Below are 17779 nucleotides of genomic sequence, written 5' to 3'. Positions count from 1 at the left end.
AGGGCTGCCCTACAGTACTGTACTTCTTGTCTTGAACCATTACTATTTTTTTTTTAATTAGAGAGAGAAAGCGCGTTGGTGCGCGGGGAGAGGGGGGGAGGGAGGAGAGAGCGCGCAGAGCACGCGCGCGGGCGGGTGCGGGAGCTTGAGTGCACAGCAAGGGGTGGGGACGAGGATCCTCAAGCAGATTCCCCACAGAGCCCAATATGGTGCTCGATTCCAAGACTGTGAGATCATGACCTGAGCTGAAACCAAGAGTCAGACACATAAATTGAGCCACCCAGGTGCCCCCTGAACCATTATTTAAACTAGTATCATTAACTTTTCAGATGGTTATATCATAATGACAACTAACTGTGGATCAAACCTCTTTTCATCTCTTTCAGCATCTATAATAATATACTTTGGAAGCCCTCTCCCTAAGGCAATTTCACTTTGCATAAGCATACCTAACGAGGAATGAATAAATGAACTAATTTTTAGAATATTAAAAGGGAAAACTGTAGCAAGATTTTTATTAGGAAATCAGTTAAATAAATATATCTGGGATGAAAGTGTCATCTGCCAAAACAAATCACTAAATTACTAAATATTGTTCTTCCTTACCAGCTTACCAAATAAATGCTCCCTGAAGAATTCTTCCCAGAGAGAATAAATGAACTTAAGCCCCAAGAAAAAAACCGGTAAACCAAACTCTGCTTAATACCAATCAGGTTTGCTTAAACTTTGCTCTAAACAGCTATTCAAAAGCAAATTATATAGAGAGGAAAACTCATTTGTGGTTAATTTCTGAAACTCTTACACAAGCAATAAACTTACAAGTGTTCTATTACAATGCTTGAGATTTTCTAATACAGCACTTCCCAAATAATTGCTGATCTACTTATCTTTCTTCTCCAAACACTGAAGAACATATGGGTAATGACCATGTGTCTTATTCATCTTTCTAGTCTAGCACTTAGAACAAGTGATTAGTAAAGATGTAATGAGTAAGTTTGAGATGAAAAATGATAGAGATTCTCCAAAAATGGTAACACAAATGGCTAAGAAGCATATAAAGATAATCGACATCACTAATTAAAGAAATTGGAAAAAAAAAAAAAAATGCAAATCACAACCACAGACATCACCTCCTGCCCATTAGAATGGCTACTATTTTAAAAAGAAAGTGTTACCTAGGACCTGGAGAAATTAGAACTCTTGTTCTATTAGTGGGATTGTAAAATGGTGGATTGTAAAATACTAGAAAACAGTAAAGAGGTTCCTCAGAACAATTAAAAATTTCCATACCATACACAATTCAACAATCCCATTTCTGGGTATAGACCCAAAAGAACTGAAAGCAGGGTCTTTACAGTTATTTGCACATTCATGTTCACAGCAGCATAGTCACAAAAGTCAAAAGGTGGAAACAACCCAAAAGTCCATTAAATAATGAATGGATAAACGATACACACATACAATGTAATATTACTCAGCCATAAAAAAGAAAACCCTTACATATGCTAGAACATGGATTAACCTTCAGGACAGTATGCTAAATTAAATAAACCGGGGGATCCCTAGGTGGCTCAGAGGTTTGGCACCTGCCTTTGGCCCAGGGCATGATCCTGGGGTCCCGGGATCGAGTCCCATGTCGGGCTCCCTGCATGGAGCCTGCTTCTCCCTCTGCCTGTGTCTCTGCCTCTCCCCCTCTCTCTCTATGTCTATCATGAATGAATGAATAAAATCTTTAATAAATAAACAAATAAGCCAATCACAGAAAAACAAATGCTGTATGATTCCACTTATATGAAGTACCTAGAATAGTCAAATTCAGACAGAAAGTAGAATAGTGGTTATCAGAGGCTAACAGAGAAGGGTAGTTGGTTGATGGATACAGAGTTTCAGATTTGCAAGGTGAAAAAGTTCTGAAAATTGGTTTCATAATAATGTAAATATACTTAACATTACAGACTTGTACACTTTAAAGTGGTTAAGATGATGAATTTTATGTGTTTGCTGAAATGAAAAATTTTAATTACAGCGATTTTAAGTACAAATAAATTAGTTAAGTATCAATGAACACTTGGAAAAAATGTAAATATAAAACATTAATATAACATTTATGTACAATTATTCAAATGGCCTTTTAAGGGTGCCAGAGTGGCTCAGTCGGCTAAGTGTTTTTACCTTTTGGTTTAGGTCATGATTAGGGTCCAGGGATCCAGCCCCACAGCAGGCTCCCAGCTCAGTAAAGTCTGCTTCTCCCTCTGCCTCTGACCACCCATCCCACCCCCCCACCAGCTGCCCCTGCTCGCTCTCTTGCACAGTCTAATAAATAAAACCTTTTTTAAAAAGTTCAAATGGCCTTTTAATTTAGCTTCCATCTAAAAGTAGTTTAAAAAATAAAAGATAAGTAGTTTAAAATAAATCACTCCAAACTATATGTTCACATCTCACTGTAGAAGATTCTAATTATAAATTGTTTGCTCAAAAGTATTTCTCCTAAAAGAGATTCAGAATTCTATAAATGGAGAAGATTCTTGAGATCATATACTCTAATTCCAAGGTGGGTCCACAAACAATGGAAAACGAAAACTAATTTTTCACAGAGCTAAATCTATTTAATGTTAAGACATATGCTTTATTCTGAGAACACATTTATACTTTGAAACTTTCTAATACTAATTTCATCCATTCAACAAATACTTGAGCCAGTAACTCTCAAGTGAAAGGACATAACAGTGAATAAGAAAAGCAAAGCTCTCATCCTCAGGAAATTACCTCCTTTTTAGTGGAAAACAAGAATACCAACAGTAAAAAAAAGATGACAGGGTTTTGTTAAGTCCTTAATATTCAAAACAAAACCCTGATCAGTCTATGTAACCCTATGTCACTGGGAAACATTAATCTGCATCCCTTCCCATTTTATAAGTGAGAAACTGGATGTCCAAAAGGTTTCACAACAATTCAATAAATCCAAAGTCAAAACTACCTGGTTTCTAATTCAAACATCAAGAAAATCCCCATGTGCCTAAGTAGAGATTCAAACATGATAGATTTATAGGACTCCAAATATCCCAAAGACTAATTTTTTTTCCACTTAAGTGTCCTTCCAGCTCTAACAGGATTTGACTCTATATACCAAACCTGTATCATTTGAGGACTTGTAAATTTAGTGAAAAACTTAAAATCCCTAGGGCAGAATTTATCAAATCTCATCACGCTAGCAAAAGAAATTCTATTTTCAGATAAATGATAACGCAAGTCCAACATTTAGAACAAGGGGAAAGAAAGGACACAAAAATAGTACCCACAGTAATACTGTTTTGGTCACTGTTCCTGTGACCTAGAAAGTACAGTAATTCTCTGGAGCACCACTGTCCCATTCACTAGAAATTTCAGACAGTTTAAATATACAAAGGAACTGAAAAATAAACAGTGATAATCAGCTAATTAACATTTCAAAGAACCATGATACAAAACCTGTAGTTCCAGTGAATAATCTAGGTTCGACAATAATTGACCTGACAGTACAGTCTCTTCCCTCACATCCTCCTTTCTCTACTTCTGTACAAAGGTGGGATATTAAGCATATACTAAGTGTCAGATACATTTTAATATGTGCCAGACAAGTCTATGCAACTTGATCTCATGAGTTCAACAGGTTTTCCCCCCACTTAAAAATAAACCCACATATAATGCAAATTTGAAGAAACAAACTTGAAAGTATAGTTATCTCCTTTTGTAGGTAAAGGAAACTGAGCCAAAAAGTTAAAGCAACTTGGCAACACAGTAACTGGAAGAGCCAAGATTTGAATCTAACTGCAAAGTTTGTAGGAGTCTCCTTGAATACTTCCTCCCAGTCTGTCATAAATACCAACATGCAAGTGACTGAATAGGAGATAGTGGATGAGGCAAGAGGCACACAAAAATGTACCCCCAAAATAGTATTTTTCCCTAAGATATCAGAAGACTTAGATATAAAAGCTGCACCCAAAGAGCTGTAAGTGCCTATGACTGGAACAAAGGGTTACAGAGGTTCAAAGGACAAACGAAACTTTTTGCTGCAGTGAGCAAGGAAGAATTCACTGAGGGAGGAAATTGAGTTACACCATAAGAGAAAAAAAGTATTTTTAGACAGAAGAGACTTCAGAGAATTAAGGTGAGGAAAAGAGGAGACGTGGGGCATGTATGTTTGAAAAGGCAAAAACATCGACCCAGCTAAAGCACAAAATTACATAAGAGAGCAGTTAAATGTAAGGCTGAAAAGGTTAGGATTGGGTCAGACTTCGAAGGGACTGATGAAATAAACTCCCTATTTACAGCACCAAGATAGAATTAAACTTTACATATTTATTATCTTCATGAAGTAAGGTTGTACATGCTCTATTAACTTGAATGTATTCATGCTTTTCTGCTAAAAAAGAAAAAAAGTGTAGGCAACACCTGATACAAAGATTTGATTAAATGCTGGATCTGAATTCAAATTGCTAATTTTTTCCCCATCTCCTGATAACCAAGAGTATGTACGAAGAGATGGGGAGTCAGAGAGGGTAAGCCTGAACCTACATCCTGACATTTTATGCCAGCTACTCAATTTTAATTAGGGAAAAACTAAAACCCACAAATCTTTTCCATAGGATGGAGTAGCTTGAAGAAGAAGGAAAAATGGCAGAGCCTGTCAGAAAAATTCCCCTTGTGTTGCCAAGACTGGCTTAAAAAAAAAAAAAAGCTACAGTTAGACTTTTTTTTAAATGTAGCTTTAATTTCATTTTTTAGGGTCGCCTGGGTGGCTCAACCATTGAGCATCTGCCTTCGGCCTGGGGCAGGATCCTGGAGTCCTGGGATTGAGTCCCACATCGGGCTCCCTGCAAGGAGCCTGCCTCTCCCTCTGTCTCAAATAAATAAAATTTTTTTTTAATTTTTTTCATTTTTAAAATCTAGGTTAGAATTTGGGAAAATGTTCAATTAGACCATAACTATCCTGAACCCATTGACAAGAACTTAAAATTCCAAGCATCTACAAGATTCAAAACTACCATTTCACTCTTAGTTTAGTTCCATCCCCCTAGTAAAAAGGAAACCTACCAGGATCTTTGAGTGTTAACCTGGATAATGACATCACTCACTACTGCTGTTCCAGCAAGCTAGGATGGGATGCCCTACGCCCTCTTTCCCATATATCGCAAGAGTAGCAATCTCCCCAAAAGGAAGGTTTGTAGAAAATGAAGTTATAGCAGCTCTATCTCCTCGGTCCAAAACCATCAAAAGCTGTTAGAACATAAAAAGCAGCACCCCATAAAAACTGGAAGTGGGGTGGGGGAGTACCCTGAAACCAAGCAAATTCATATTTGTAAAATTTAAGGTGAAAGGAAACTTGGAATCTAGCCTAAAGCTCTCATTTCATATTAAGAAACTGAAGCCCAGGGCAGTGGTGATTTGCCCAGGGCAAATGCTTCCCTATAAAGGTGTTAAGTGTTTGTTACCAGTCACACTAGCACTTAATCACATTCTAACAGTTACTTAAATGTTTATGGGATTAAGTACCTGGTATGCAAAAAACACAATCTCCACCTCCTCTGCACCCCACTCCCCCACCCCCACCCCGGTCAGTGCCCTGCCCCAAAGCTGTATTCAGAAAATGATGCAAGATTCTCAAATGAATACCATATCCTGCTACAGCCACTACAGCCATAAAATTTCTTTTATCGAAGATAAGTCTGAAACGCCTGAATTTTTTAAGTTCTGACTAAACAAGTGGATCACAAGACCTCAAAATTTGGAGAATATGGAGTATACTACTGCTTTTTGACAGTTGCCATTTCCTTTGTACTCATGTCTACGTTTTTTGAAAAACTATTATTGGTGCAGTTAATTCAAACTAGCACTTTTGAGACACTTCGATTAGAGAATTTAGCATATCCTCACCTCTCAAAAATAACTTGAAAGTACCCTACCCTGCACAAAATATTCGGGGGCGGGGAGACAACCACCACCTAAAATAACAGTCTACCAGGCCACAACATATTAAAACCAGAAAATAAGGAACAATCCTGTAAAAATCCCACCAACTAAAAAACAGTACCATCAGTCTTCCTGGGCTCACTGTTTACCGTCAAACTGTCAAAGCATTTGTTGAAGAACACGGAGAAAAGTTTTGCACCGAGTTCACAAGCTGTGGGTTCATCAGACTATACCACCACCCACACATAACACCAGTTTGGAGAAATGCAAACACGCCACATGTACATTTTTTAACCAGGCTTAACCACGTTTAACAACGTAAGTGTTGTCAGCTCTTGCAAAGGTTTGGGGGGAAAAAAAAAAGGCAATATACAAGCATACTTCACCTCATTTATAAAACCATCAATAGGAACAGCAAGCAACTGACCCGAGGCGAACTAAACAGTTCTGAACGTTAAGGCCGCCGTACAAAACGGTTTTAGAAGGGCTGTCTTTCTGAAACGCTGGGCAAAAGTCCTTTGACGAGTTTCAAAACTAATGACCATATGCTAATGCACAAATAACAAAAGCTTAACACAAACTACCACGCCGCCAAACCATTCCTGTGACCAATGCCTAGTTTTAAAACAAGCATTGAAAGGGAACAATAAAAAGCGTCTCACCGCAAACACAGCAAGAGAGGGACTGTCGGAAGTAAGGCAAGAGCCTGTTAATCTCTGTAAACGCCTTGGGGTCTCCGGGGTCGTAGTTGAGCACTAGGCGGCTCGCAGAAATGTAGAGAGCAGTAGCATTCACGGGGTTCATTGCAGACACCTCGACACCGTTGGCTCCCGGTTGAAAAGAAATTCCGGATCCAACTTTGTAAGCAGCCAGGGAACAATGGCGAATTTGCAACAATTCGGAGGAAATCCGAGAAGAACCACTGGCCAAAGTAGTAACCAAAATCCGTGCAAGTTTGTGGAGCTGAAGCAATCCTCCCACACATGGGGCCTTTGCGCCCCTCCTCCGTCCCTGAGACTTGCAGACAAAAAAAAAAAAAAAGAGAGAGAGAGAGAGAGAGAGAAAGAGAAACCAGCGTTCGAGTTTGTCCCAGGCAGCCTCGGGGCGAAGAACGCGGCGGCTTCGGCGCTCGGGCCGGGGACTCGGCGCTCAGTCTAGCCCCGCGGCTCGGCAGGCGGCCTTCGCTGCATCTCCGGACGCGGAGGCACCTCCTCAGGGCGAGCTGGGCGGGCGCGGGAGCAGGCCCCGGCCCGGTCCGAGGGGCGGGCACGCTTCTCACGGGCTGCAGGGCCCTTACTCCATCACAGCGCCCGGCGCAGAGGTAGCGGCGACGACGAGGAGGGCAGCTCGGGCGTCGGCTTCCTCAATCTAGTGCACCAAGCCGCGGCGGCGGCGAACGTTGCAGTTGCGGCTAGCGGAGGCCGCCGCCGCTCCCTCCATATCGGACGCGGGACCCGGACTGCGCCTGGCTCTCCGCCCCGGCGGTTACAAGCCCGCTGCTCCCTGAGGTGGCGAAACGGGCAGGAGAGTCCCCCACCCGATAGGGGAGGGCCGGGGAGGAAGTGCGCGGGCCGGCGGCGGCGGCGGCGGCGGCGGCGGCGGGAGGGGGCGGGGAGCAGGCCCGGCCGGGCCGCGGCGGCGCCCCTCGCTCCTCAGTCGCTCACTCCGAGGTCACCAGGCGCAAGCGCCGCCCCCTCACTGCCCGGCCATCTTCTCCGCGCCGCACACACAGAGACTTCCTCCGCCAAGCACGACGGCCGCCGCCGCCCACGGCTCCCGCCCGGCCGCAGCGGAGGCGAGCGCTCGCACGGCCAGGCCCCGCCGCCGCCCAGAGCACACAGCAAGGCCCCGTCGCAGGCCCCTCCCCCCCGTGCCTCGCCGCCCTCACCCGGACTCCACGCGCCTCTCTAACTCGGTAGGGCCCGGGCTGCTGCGGCCTTAACGAATCCCGCGGACTGTCCGGCGCCTCAGGCCCTGCCGGCGACGACGACCGTTACCCCAACGGGCAAAGCCACTGTCATCGCCGAGCCTCCCCCGCCGCCGTCGTCGCTAGCGCCCGCACGCATGCGCAGAGCACACTCTCACCCCTCCCCCCGCCCTTTCCTTTCCCTTCGCTTCCCTTTTCCCCTGCTTCTCCTCTAAGAGCCCCCTCCACGCCCTCCCGGAGCTACCGGCTCGCTCCGCGCATGCGCATTCCACGATCCAGCTCCGCCGCCTTTCGCCCTTACGCGTGCGCCTTGACCGCCCACCCAGAAAACCGGATAAACACAGCAGCCCGCTCACGCCGGCCCCTCCCTGCTGCCTACCCTCCCTGGCCTCACTGCGCATGCCTGGCCCTCCACTTACGGCTCTTAGAACAGAGCATGCTCCCTGCAAGCTGCCTGTTCTCTCTGCCCCTCCCCCATGCGCTCTCGAATTGCCTCCTAGGCGTGTGGGCTGTGGTGAAACGTTCGTTAGTTGACCCATCCTTCCACGCCGTGGGCTTTAAGCCGCTCGCACTACACGGCTTCCTCGGTCCCCGCCCACGCTGAGGCCCGGCGGGGTCGCGCCATGTGGCGCTCCGCCCTGGCGGCCTCTCCTCGCCCCGACTGACCGCTGCGGGAGGAGATAGCCCCGCACTGCCGCAAGCCCCGCCCTCGCGGCCTTTCTCCTGGAACGGAGCTCTCCAAGCACGGGAAGGGCGCTGCCGCGGCCTGCTCGCACTCGCCGAGCCCGGAAGGCCGGCTGCGGTCGGCGTGGCCGCGCGCCCGCCCGGCCCGCGTGCGGGCGACGTTCGCTCGGTTAGGGTCGCGGCCGGCGCCGGCGGCAGCCTGGGCTCCCTGAGGCCCCGGCCGGCCGTCGGGAGGCGCTGGGGCCCCGACCCGCCTCCCCCGTCCGGCCCATCACAGCCGGGCTCTTCCGCGGCCTTGCGGGGCCGCCGACCGGGACCTCGCCTACCTCGTGCTTGGAGCACTGGCCCAATTTTTTAACAAGCATTTCGCCTCCTGTGTTTGCAGGAGACCATGGGAAAGTGAGATGTAAATGGACAAAAGCCTCACTTAACGTATGATTTCCCCTTGTCTCTGAAAGTACAGAACTTTTTTGAGTAGCACAAATAGAAACAGCATTAGGAACCATCTTTGTCTCTGAATACACCAAAGCTCTTCAGCATCGTGTTGTTTTTGTTTTTGTTTTTTTTCTCGAAATAAATGATCTACACATGTTTGCAAAATGAAATTTATGACACGTATATCTTTTGGGGCACAAATACAGTTGGTTTTAGGGACTTAGACAACAAGGGAACCCAGTAACTTCTGATATATAATTTCTAGTGCCATTTGATGACAGGTTTATTTTCTTTACAAGGGCTATTATCAGCACTTAGGTATTAAGCAATAAGAATCCAACTTCCTAATTTTTTCAGACAGCAAAGCAGAAATTAGAGAAAGCTGTGCAAAGTATTTCGCCCTCTTGTATCTGGAAAATGACACGTATTCTCAAATTATAGAACCCCCATCTTCCTTAGGTCGTTTGTTCGATAAGTGATATTTCTTGAGCTCACCTTCAAATAAAAGTTATATTATACAGTTCTGTTTTTATTCCAGACTCTTAAGTTCTCCTTCCACAAACCACAGGTTTTTTTCCTCCAGGAAAGCAACAAACACAGAAGAGTAAAATAATCTGTTTTCCATTCAGGCAACATAAATTAGCAGTCACCCTAGGCAAGTGATTACTTTCAGGGCCTTAACCTTGCTGATTTTCTCATAACCGGATTTTTTCTTAATCACTTGAGATGTGTACAACCTAAATCAAGACTAATTTTATTGATGGTCTGTGTGAGAGAAAGAGACTTAAACCAGTTTTTTTTTAGCCTCAGAAATTGCTTGCAACTGATAAGTTTATGGCATTTAGAAGCAAAGCATCTCCACATTGAAGTATATTGACTGTAATAACTATTTGGTTGCTGGAGGCTTGCCTCAAAAGAAATGAACTGTTTATGGAAAATAAAGTGCTTAGATCAAATATTTAGGAGAAATATATAACTCAAATCTCAAGCTATCAACTTTATGCAATTTTTTCATAATTTATGTTCAATTATTATTTGGAAGTAAAAGGGTTAGGGTTGTCAGATCTAACAAAAATACAAGATGCCAGTTAAAAATTTTTAATGAGCTTTTTATTTGAGAACAGTTTTGAATTCTTGGAATTATTGCACAAATAGTACAGATAGTCTTATATTTTCCATTTCCCCTATTATTAACATCTTACATTACTGTAGTAGGTTTGTTACAATTAATTAACCAATAGTAATACAATATTATTAAGTAAAATCCATGTTTTATTTAGATTTCTTCATTTTTTCCCTAACGTCCCTTTACTGATCCAGGATCCCATCCAGGAGATCACATTACATTTAGTCATGTCTCCTCAGGCTCCTCTCAGTGCCCAGTTAAATTTTCATTTCAGACAAACAACAAACACTTGTTTCCTCTTTATTGTCTATATTTCCTTCCCATTTTGAGTTAAAGCTCCCCTTTTCTGTCTTCCCAGATTGGCAACTGCTTGCTTCTTTCATTGCACTTATGAAACTACGTGGCAGTTGTTGATGTAGCCCTGCCTTCTCCCTGTCACGCTACAACTGCTAGAAGGTCAGAGTTTCTCCCTCTTTGACTTTTATCACCATTGTCTAGCATAAGGCTTGACATATAATGAGTAGTTAGTAATTATTAAAACAACGATGAATTGTTAGAAATGCAATAATATAAGAAAAATCCCCAGTACAGTGTATGGTACAAAAACAAGCATGGACAAGGGTTTGTTTTTCCTTAGGGAGAGACACAAAATGTCTTAAAATTTTAAAGACAGTTCTTAGCTTGATCAATGTCAATTCTAAGATCCTTAATAAAACTGTATGGATTGATTTTTAAACCCTCAGAATAATCTATCAACAAGTATTTGTTGATTATACTCAAGCACTTTGGGAAAAATGAAGAAAATGCGTAAGTAGTTGTTGTAGTTATACTTTCAGAGAACAAAGATCAGACTGGCAGTAAGTGAGAGGGACTTTCTGAGTGGTTAGGCCCTTTATAAAATTATGAAATAATTGTTCGCCTCCCTTTCCTCACCTCTTTCACCATTCTTTCTCTGCTCCCCCGACCCCCCCACTTTTTCTTTCTCCACCAAAAACTATCCAGAGGTAATGTTCCCTCTCCCAACTTCCCGGGTTACATTCTCCCTGACAGCCTAGATCTCCATTCCACTGCCTTCAATGTTATTCTCATCTGTTACATACAGACTGAATGTTTGTGCCCTCACCTGCTCCCCAAATTCATGGACTGAAATCCCAACCCCTACATGATGGTATCAGAAGGTAAAGCCTTTGGGAGATAATTAGGTCATGAGAATAGAGCCCTCATTAATGGGATTAGTGCCCTTACAAAAGAGACTCCAGAGAGCTCCCTCACTCTCTCTGCTATGTGAGGATACAATGGGAAATCAGCCTCATCTTCAACCCAAAAGAGAACCCTCACCAAGTGACCATGCTGGCACCCTGATCTCACATTTCTAACATCCAGAAATAATTGTTAGCTGTTTAAGCCACCCAGTTTATAGTATTGTGTTACAGCAGACTAAGCTAAAACACCATCCCTACCAAATTTTAACAAGCGTTTACTGTCACTGTGGAAAGAAGTCAATCTGATTAACCTTTATCTATGGGAGAGTGATAATAATTTAATCTAAAGCAACAACAAATCAGAGACTGGCCAGAGCAAATGTGTTTTTACTGGGAGCAATAAACCAGGTGAAATTAAACAGGGCCTAATCCAAACCAATTCCCATTCTTCCCTGACTGCTGCTCCCTGTTACCAAAACTTATCTTCCATTTTCTGCTCCTTAGCTGTGGTCATACCTCTCCCTTCTTAGAGCCCCTCAGAAGCGCTTCTCTTTGCATACCAATCCCTGATGATATTTTTTTGGTGACTTTTTTCAAATCAGTAGATCTATCCAATGGTATCATCCAAAAACATTAATTTAGTAAATGTAGCACCCATTTATTTTATATCTCAAATATTAAATTGCCTTCAGCTTCTTTATCCCTACCTCTAGCCTAAACAAAGCAGTTTGCTTTATTGATCATCTGTCTAGTACAGTGCCAGACACATACTAAGGTACTCACTAAATGTTACTGTTTTTATTCCCTAACACACTTTCAACTCTATTCAAATGCCTATTAAATTTGTTCATTCATTTATGCAACCAACATTTATTGTCAGTTATATGCTAGGCATTCAGAATACAAAAATGAATAATTCAACAGTTTCCAGCCCTCAAAGAGTTCACAGTCTAGTTGAAATGGCAGCTATGTACATAGCTAATTTATAATTCAGAGTGGTAAGGATTTAAGGGATGCACTCGATGTAAATCCAAAATGTCTTAGCGGATATTTCTGCAACATTATGGGTTAAACAAGCTTGTGTGGACTTTCCTGGGAAAATAACTGCAATTATTCATAGCATTGTGTCTAAGGGAAAATGTGTTCTGCATTCCAAACAGTCAATTTAAAATTGAATTTTTGGAACACAGCCCATTCGTCCCTGGGGGCTGTCTATTTCTCCATTATCTAAGATCCCTATCTGTCTTAGGACAATGTATATCTTTTTACAACTCCCACCTGTTCCATATGGCCTGTGGTGCTAACTGAGGGTTGCTAGTCACCAACTTACTTTCCAGGGCTCAGTGCTACACAACTGAGATAGTCCTCCAGTCAAGCAGGTTGAGTCAAGCAGGTAGGACTAAAGGAACCTCAATCCTGAATTTGTTCAACACTTTACTATTACTTTACTTTATTTTACTGGTAGAAAAAGGAAAAGTCCTTCAAGTGAGTGGTGAGACATTGCAGGAATAATATCAAAAAGGGATTGCAGAGGGAAAAAAAGGGATTGCAGGAACAATGTCAAAAGGGGTAGAATAGGACCCCTAAAAATATCTAAATGTACACTCCTGGACAATAAAGATTTTTAAAATGATCTTTATGACTCACAGGCAATCTAGAGACTAGGAATGAAGATTTCTAATGTGATGTTGAGAAAACTAGACTTTATGAGGCAATTATCTTTCTTATTATTCTTGAACTTTGGGAGGTAGCATGGGGTAGTGGAATGAGCATGAACAAAGCTTTATTCCAATATATACTGTGTAGATTTGGGAAAAAAACATTCATGTTCTCTGAGCTTTAGTTTTCTCATTTATAAAATGGAGATAATAATACTTTCCTTGAAGAATTACCCCGGGGAATCATATCTTCATCAAATGTGCTTCTAAAAGAGGCATTATGGGTATACAGGTGAAAAAGACAGCTCAGTTCCAGTCTACAGGTTAAGTCAGAAATGAATATACAGTTACAATGCAACGAGACAGTATTTCAATATGGTCCTATATAAACATGAGAAGGGACACCTAATCAGACATGGAAGCCCAGGAGAATATGAAGGAAGAGATATATACAATGGGACCTGAAGGACCAATGGGAGAAACAGAAGAAGGTTAGGAAGAGTTTCTAAACAAAAGGAAGAGCATATAAAAAGGCCTAGAGGAAGAAGTTTGCATGTTTGGGAAACTTCATGTAGTTGAGTAGCAAACACAGTAAAGATAGTACAGGAGGAAAAGTGTTGAAAAATGAGGTTGGAATAACAGAGACCGGATTACAAAGAACTTTGTGGACATTATAAGGGTCATCCTGAGGTTAATGGGGCATCATAAAAAAATTGACTTGGTGTTCAGGGGCAAGATAAGAAGCAGAGAGACCAATTAAGAAGCCACTGCAGTATTTCACCAAAAGATGATCTTGCCCAGAGGTTAGCAAATTATAGTCCAAAGGCCAAATCTGGCACCTTGCCTATTTTTGCATGGTGCACAAGATACAAATGCTTTTTACACTTCAAAGTGGTTTTTTTTAAATGAAATAATAACATTCTATAACATGAAAATGATATGAAATTCAATTTTCAGTGTCCATAAATAAAGTTTTATTGGAACACCGCCACATTCAACCACCCTGAGCCAAAGGCAGATGCTCAACCACTCACCACTCGGGTGCCCCATCAAGTTTATATCTCAAAGCTAGACCCAAGACCCTAAATACACAGCATCAGACTTATTTATCTAACTGCCTACTGGACATTCACTTGGATGCCCCAGACTACTTCTCAATGTACATGTCTGAAGCTGCTTTCATTATTTCCCTCCAAACCTATTTTTTCCTGCTGAATTTCCTGTCTCTGTGAATTTTTTGGGAATCGTTTTAAGAGTAGAGATTCTAGAACCAGATAGCCTGGATTCAGTTCTCATTTCATATTAGCTGTATGACCTTGAACAAACTACTCGACTTAATGTGATTCAGTTTCCTCATATTTGAAGTGGAAATGATAAGAATAGCACTTATTTCATAAGACTGTAGAGCAAAGAGTTAATATGTTAAAAGACTTGGTTCAGTGCCACTTCCATGGTAAGGCCATGGAAGTGTTCATTATCATTGCCACAATTACAGAACTTGGATATGATATTATTGTTCCTCAGTCTCACATCCCGACATGCCCCAAGTCCTATTGATTCAGTGTCGTTGATATCTCTCATTCCTCACTGCCACCACGTTAGTTTGATGCCCAAGATCAAGGGTCAGCAATTTTTTTAAATGTAAAAGCCCAGGGGGCATCTGGGCAGGTCAGTGGTTGAGTGTCTGCCTTTGGCTCAGGGTATGATCCCGGGGTCGTGGATCGAGTCCACATTAGGTTCCCTACAGGGAGCCTGGTTCTCCCTCTGTCTATGTCTCTGCCTCTCTCTCTGTGACTCTCATGAATAAATAAATAAAATCTTAAAAAGGAAAAAAAAAAAAAAAGATATGTACTTGAAAGTCAGCAGCATACACATGGTAATAGAAATCATGGGAGAGTGGGATCCCTGGGTGGTGAAGCGGTTGGGCTCCTGCCTTTGGCCCAGGGCGCGATCCCGGAGACGCGGGATTGAGTCCGACATCGGGCTCCCGGTGCATGGAGCCTGCTTCTCCCTCTTCCTGTGTCTCTGCCTCTCTCTCTCTCTGTGACTATCATAAATAAATAAAAATTAAAAAAAAAAAAAAGAACTCATGGGAGAAATAGCAGTTACCCAGTGGGAATAAGAAGAGAAGACTAAGAATGAAACCCTGATGACCACCAATATTTAACAAACAGCCACAAAGGGTATCCCTCAAAAGAGACTGAGAAGGAGCAGTCATAGAGGGAGGTAGAAAATTGAGAAGATTTTTCATCTTTAGTGATGCAATGTGTGTAAAGTATCTAGCATAATAAACAGCATAGAACAGGTATCATAAACAGTAGCTCTTTTTATGATTAAAATCTTATTTGAAAGATCTAATCCTTTTGTAGCTGTGGTATGGGGCTATTCCAAACCTTTCTCACATTCCTATCTTTAAAACCCATCTCACCTTGCCTTCCAATTCTTTGCAGAGGACCTTATCTCTATTTTAAGGAGAAAATCAAGATCTTCTTCTCTACATCAAAATATTCCATAATTCCCCATCTCTCATCCTTCCCATCTGTTTCTGGCTTCCTCCAGAAGGAAGAAAAGAAGGAAAGCCTCAATTGATTTCCCAGATTTTACTTCTTCAGCTATATTCCCTAGTTCTGTCTAGCGATGCCATATGCTTCAAAAAAACATTTTTCACATCTTCTCTCTCTCTTCCTCTAACCTGTCAAAGTTTTGGTAGAATTCAACCTTATTTCCTTTTTTTAAATTAACCATTAATTTCTTGACCTCTTGAAATAAGATTTCCTTCTCCATCACTGATGAAACTATATTCTTCAAAACTACAGAGGCCCCACAGACTTAACATTGAATCATTACTCTCAACAGTGTTCTATTAAAATGTCCATTCCTATCTTTGTATTACATTTTGGGTAGATTCTTTAACTTTCTTAATCAAGTCCAGTCCAGTTGAAAACTGAATTAGGCATTATTCTGGCTAAAATCACAGAAAACCTGAAATTACAAAGTTTAAACAAAACAGAAATTTATTTCTTTCATGTTAAAAGAATAAATAAAAGTCTGGAGATAGACCAGGCACAGTTGGTACAACAGTTCCACTGTCATCAAGGACTCAGGTTCTGTCTTTGTGGTCCACCATCCAAATACATCTACCTTCAAGTTTATTTTACAGTTCAAGACAGCTATTGAAGCTTCAGCATTTCAGACAATAGGAAAGAGGAAGGGAGAACAAAAGGACCCACCTCCCAGCTGAGTCAGTGCCTTTTAAACAGCCTCCAGTTTTTAGCATCCCACATAACATTTAACATTTCTTTGGCCCATAACCTAGGCACTTTGCCATGCCTAAGTGGAAGGGAATCTGGAAATACAGTCCTTTCATAGGTGCATGGACATGCCAAGTAAAGTGGAAGTTCTAATATTAAGGAAGAAGAGAATAGAATCTGAATGGCAACTTGCAAGTTCTGCCACAAACTACAATTTCAAAATGTCTTAAAATTTCATCTCTTCTTCTCTCTTCTCTCTTTAAGATATAACTCTTCTGCCCTTTGGTGTGAATACGAGAGGAAAAGGGACAAGAACAGTAGCACTCTTAGGCCCAAATTAGAAGGGACAACTCTAGCAATGCTTCTCCTCCTATCAGGTTGAAGGGTCCACAGATCAAAGGAGATTTCCCTAAGAGCTGAGAAGTGGCCAAGAGAATAGTAGTTGATAATAGAAATTGGATGTTTGGGTTGAGCTGAGCCAGTTACGATCCTTGAAGAATGAGAAAGAGTCAGAGTAGGAAGAGAAGGAAGGTGAGCCAGAATTTATGGTTGGGAGACAAATTCTGCTGCATTCTAGTGTGAAATTCTGAGGATTTCAAAAATTCCAAATTCAAACCTGGCCTTTCATGTTGTTTTGAAAAAAATATTTGTCAGAGTAGGAGGATAAAACATATTTTATTTAAAAGTTTGTTAGATTTATAACTTGTAAATTTTTAGACACATGGAATGTAGGCCTATGGGCGGGCTGCCATTTGTCCTCTTGCCCTGGGCCATGCAAATGATCAGATGGACCTGTACAACTGTCTGCTCAAATGAGAAGGACTACAGTTCTCACTAATGGTTACCACTGCTTCTCTGGTTAATGTTAACTAGTAACTGAAGGTGTGAGTGGCAGGCATCCAAATGCAAGCTATCTCTTCAGGTATGCTTTTGCATTTTTCTAGGACTACTTCTAAGTGTTCACTCACACAAGTACCCTTACATAGGAGAATACCTCTGGCTTGGGCACTTCCAGGGCCTCTTCTTTTCCCATTCGCAGCACTCTATCCCACAGCATTTTGATGTTAGGCCCCTTTTGGTAGTGATAGCTTCCTTATGTGGGGTATTGCCAAAATGGTTCAATCTCACAATCTCAGTTACTTTCCTCAGGGCTTATCTAACAGGAAATACTCATCTTTGCTATGAAAAAATGGTGAGACTTTTGGCTATTCCATAGCACAGCCCCAATCCCCACTTGATATCTCTCTCCAGTTTCTTTCCCTTTGCTCATATTGGGTCTCCTGTATAAGAATACATTCAACCAGGAAATCAGCTTCCCCTTCCCACCCATACCCACTCCAGCCTTACTTGATGTTGAGAATAGAGAAAAAGTGTGACTTCTCTGTTAGAAGAACACACAATCACAAGGCTGGACTCTGACTCTCCATTCCTCCCTCTTTTTTTGTGAACTAGGAAGAGAGAGAGGGTTGGGGTGATGGCTAGTGGTGGCAGGGCTAGTATTGTTGTCTCTCAATCCTGAGGGAAATGGTTGCAACAACTGAGGTCCT

General features: G+C 42.1%; 1 protein-coding gene across 5 annotated transcripts in view; it reads right to left on the bottom strand.

Moving 5' to 3' along the window:
* MSL2 (MSL complex subunit 2) overlaps positions 1 to 8532 on the bottom strand; it is a 35091-nt gene extending 26559 nt beyond the window's left edge. The window contains exons 1-2 of one of the 5 annotated variants that reach the window (XM_072792646.1): positions 7838 to 8029; positions 6612 to 6966 (exon numbers count right to left, since the gene is read on the bottom strand). In XM_072792646.1, coding sequence (XP_072648747.1) covers positions 6612 to 6753 — 142 coding nt within the window. In that variant the 5' untranslated portion in view covers positions 6754 to 6966; positions 7838 to 8029. Of the gene's footprint in view, positions 1 to 6611; positions 7554 to 7837; positions 8030 to 8120; positions 8228 to 8295 lie in introns of those variants that run through there. The other 4 variants (XM_072792647.1, XM_072792644.1, XM_072792648.1 and 1 more) reach the window with 4 other exon arrangements.
* Positions 8533 to 17779: the final 9247 nt, after the last annotated feature.

This window comes from Canis lupus, chromosome 22, assembly GCF_048164855.1.
Source record: "Canis lupus baileyi chromosome 22, mCanLup2.hap1, whole genome shotgun sequence".
NCBI classification, from domain to species: domain Eukaryota; kingdom Metazoa; phylum Chordata; class Mammalia; order Carnivora; family Canidae; genus Canis; species Canis lupus.
This window is presented reverse-complemented; position numbering and strand designations above follow the sequence as displayed.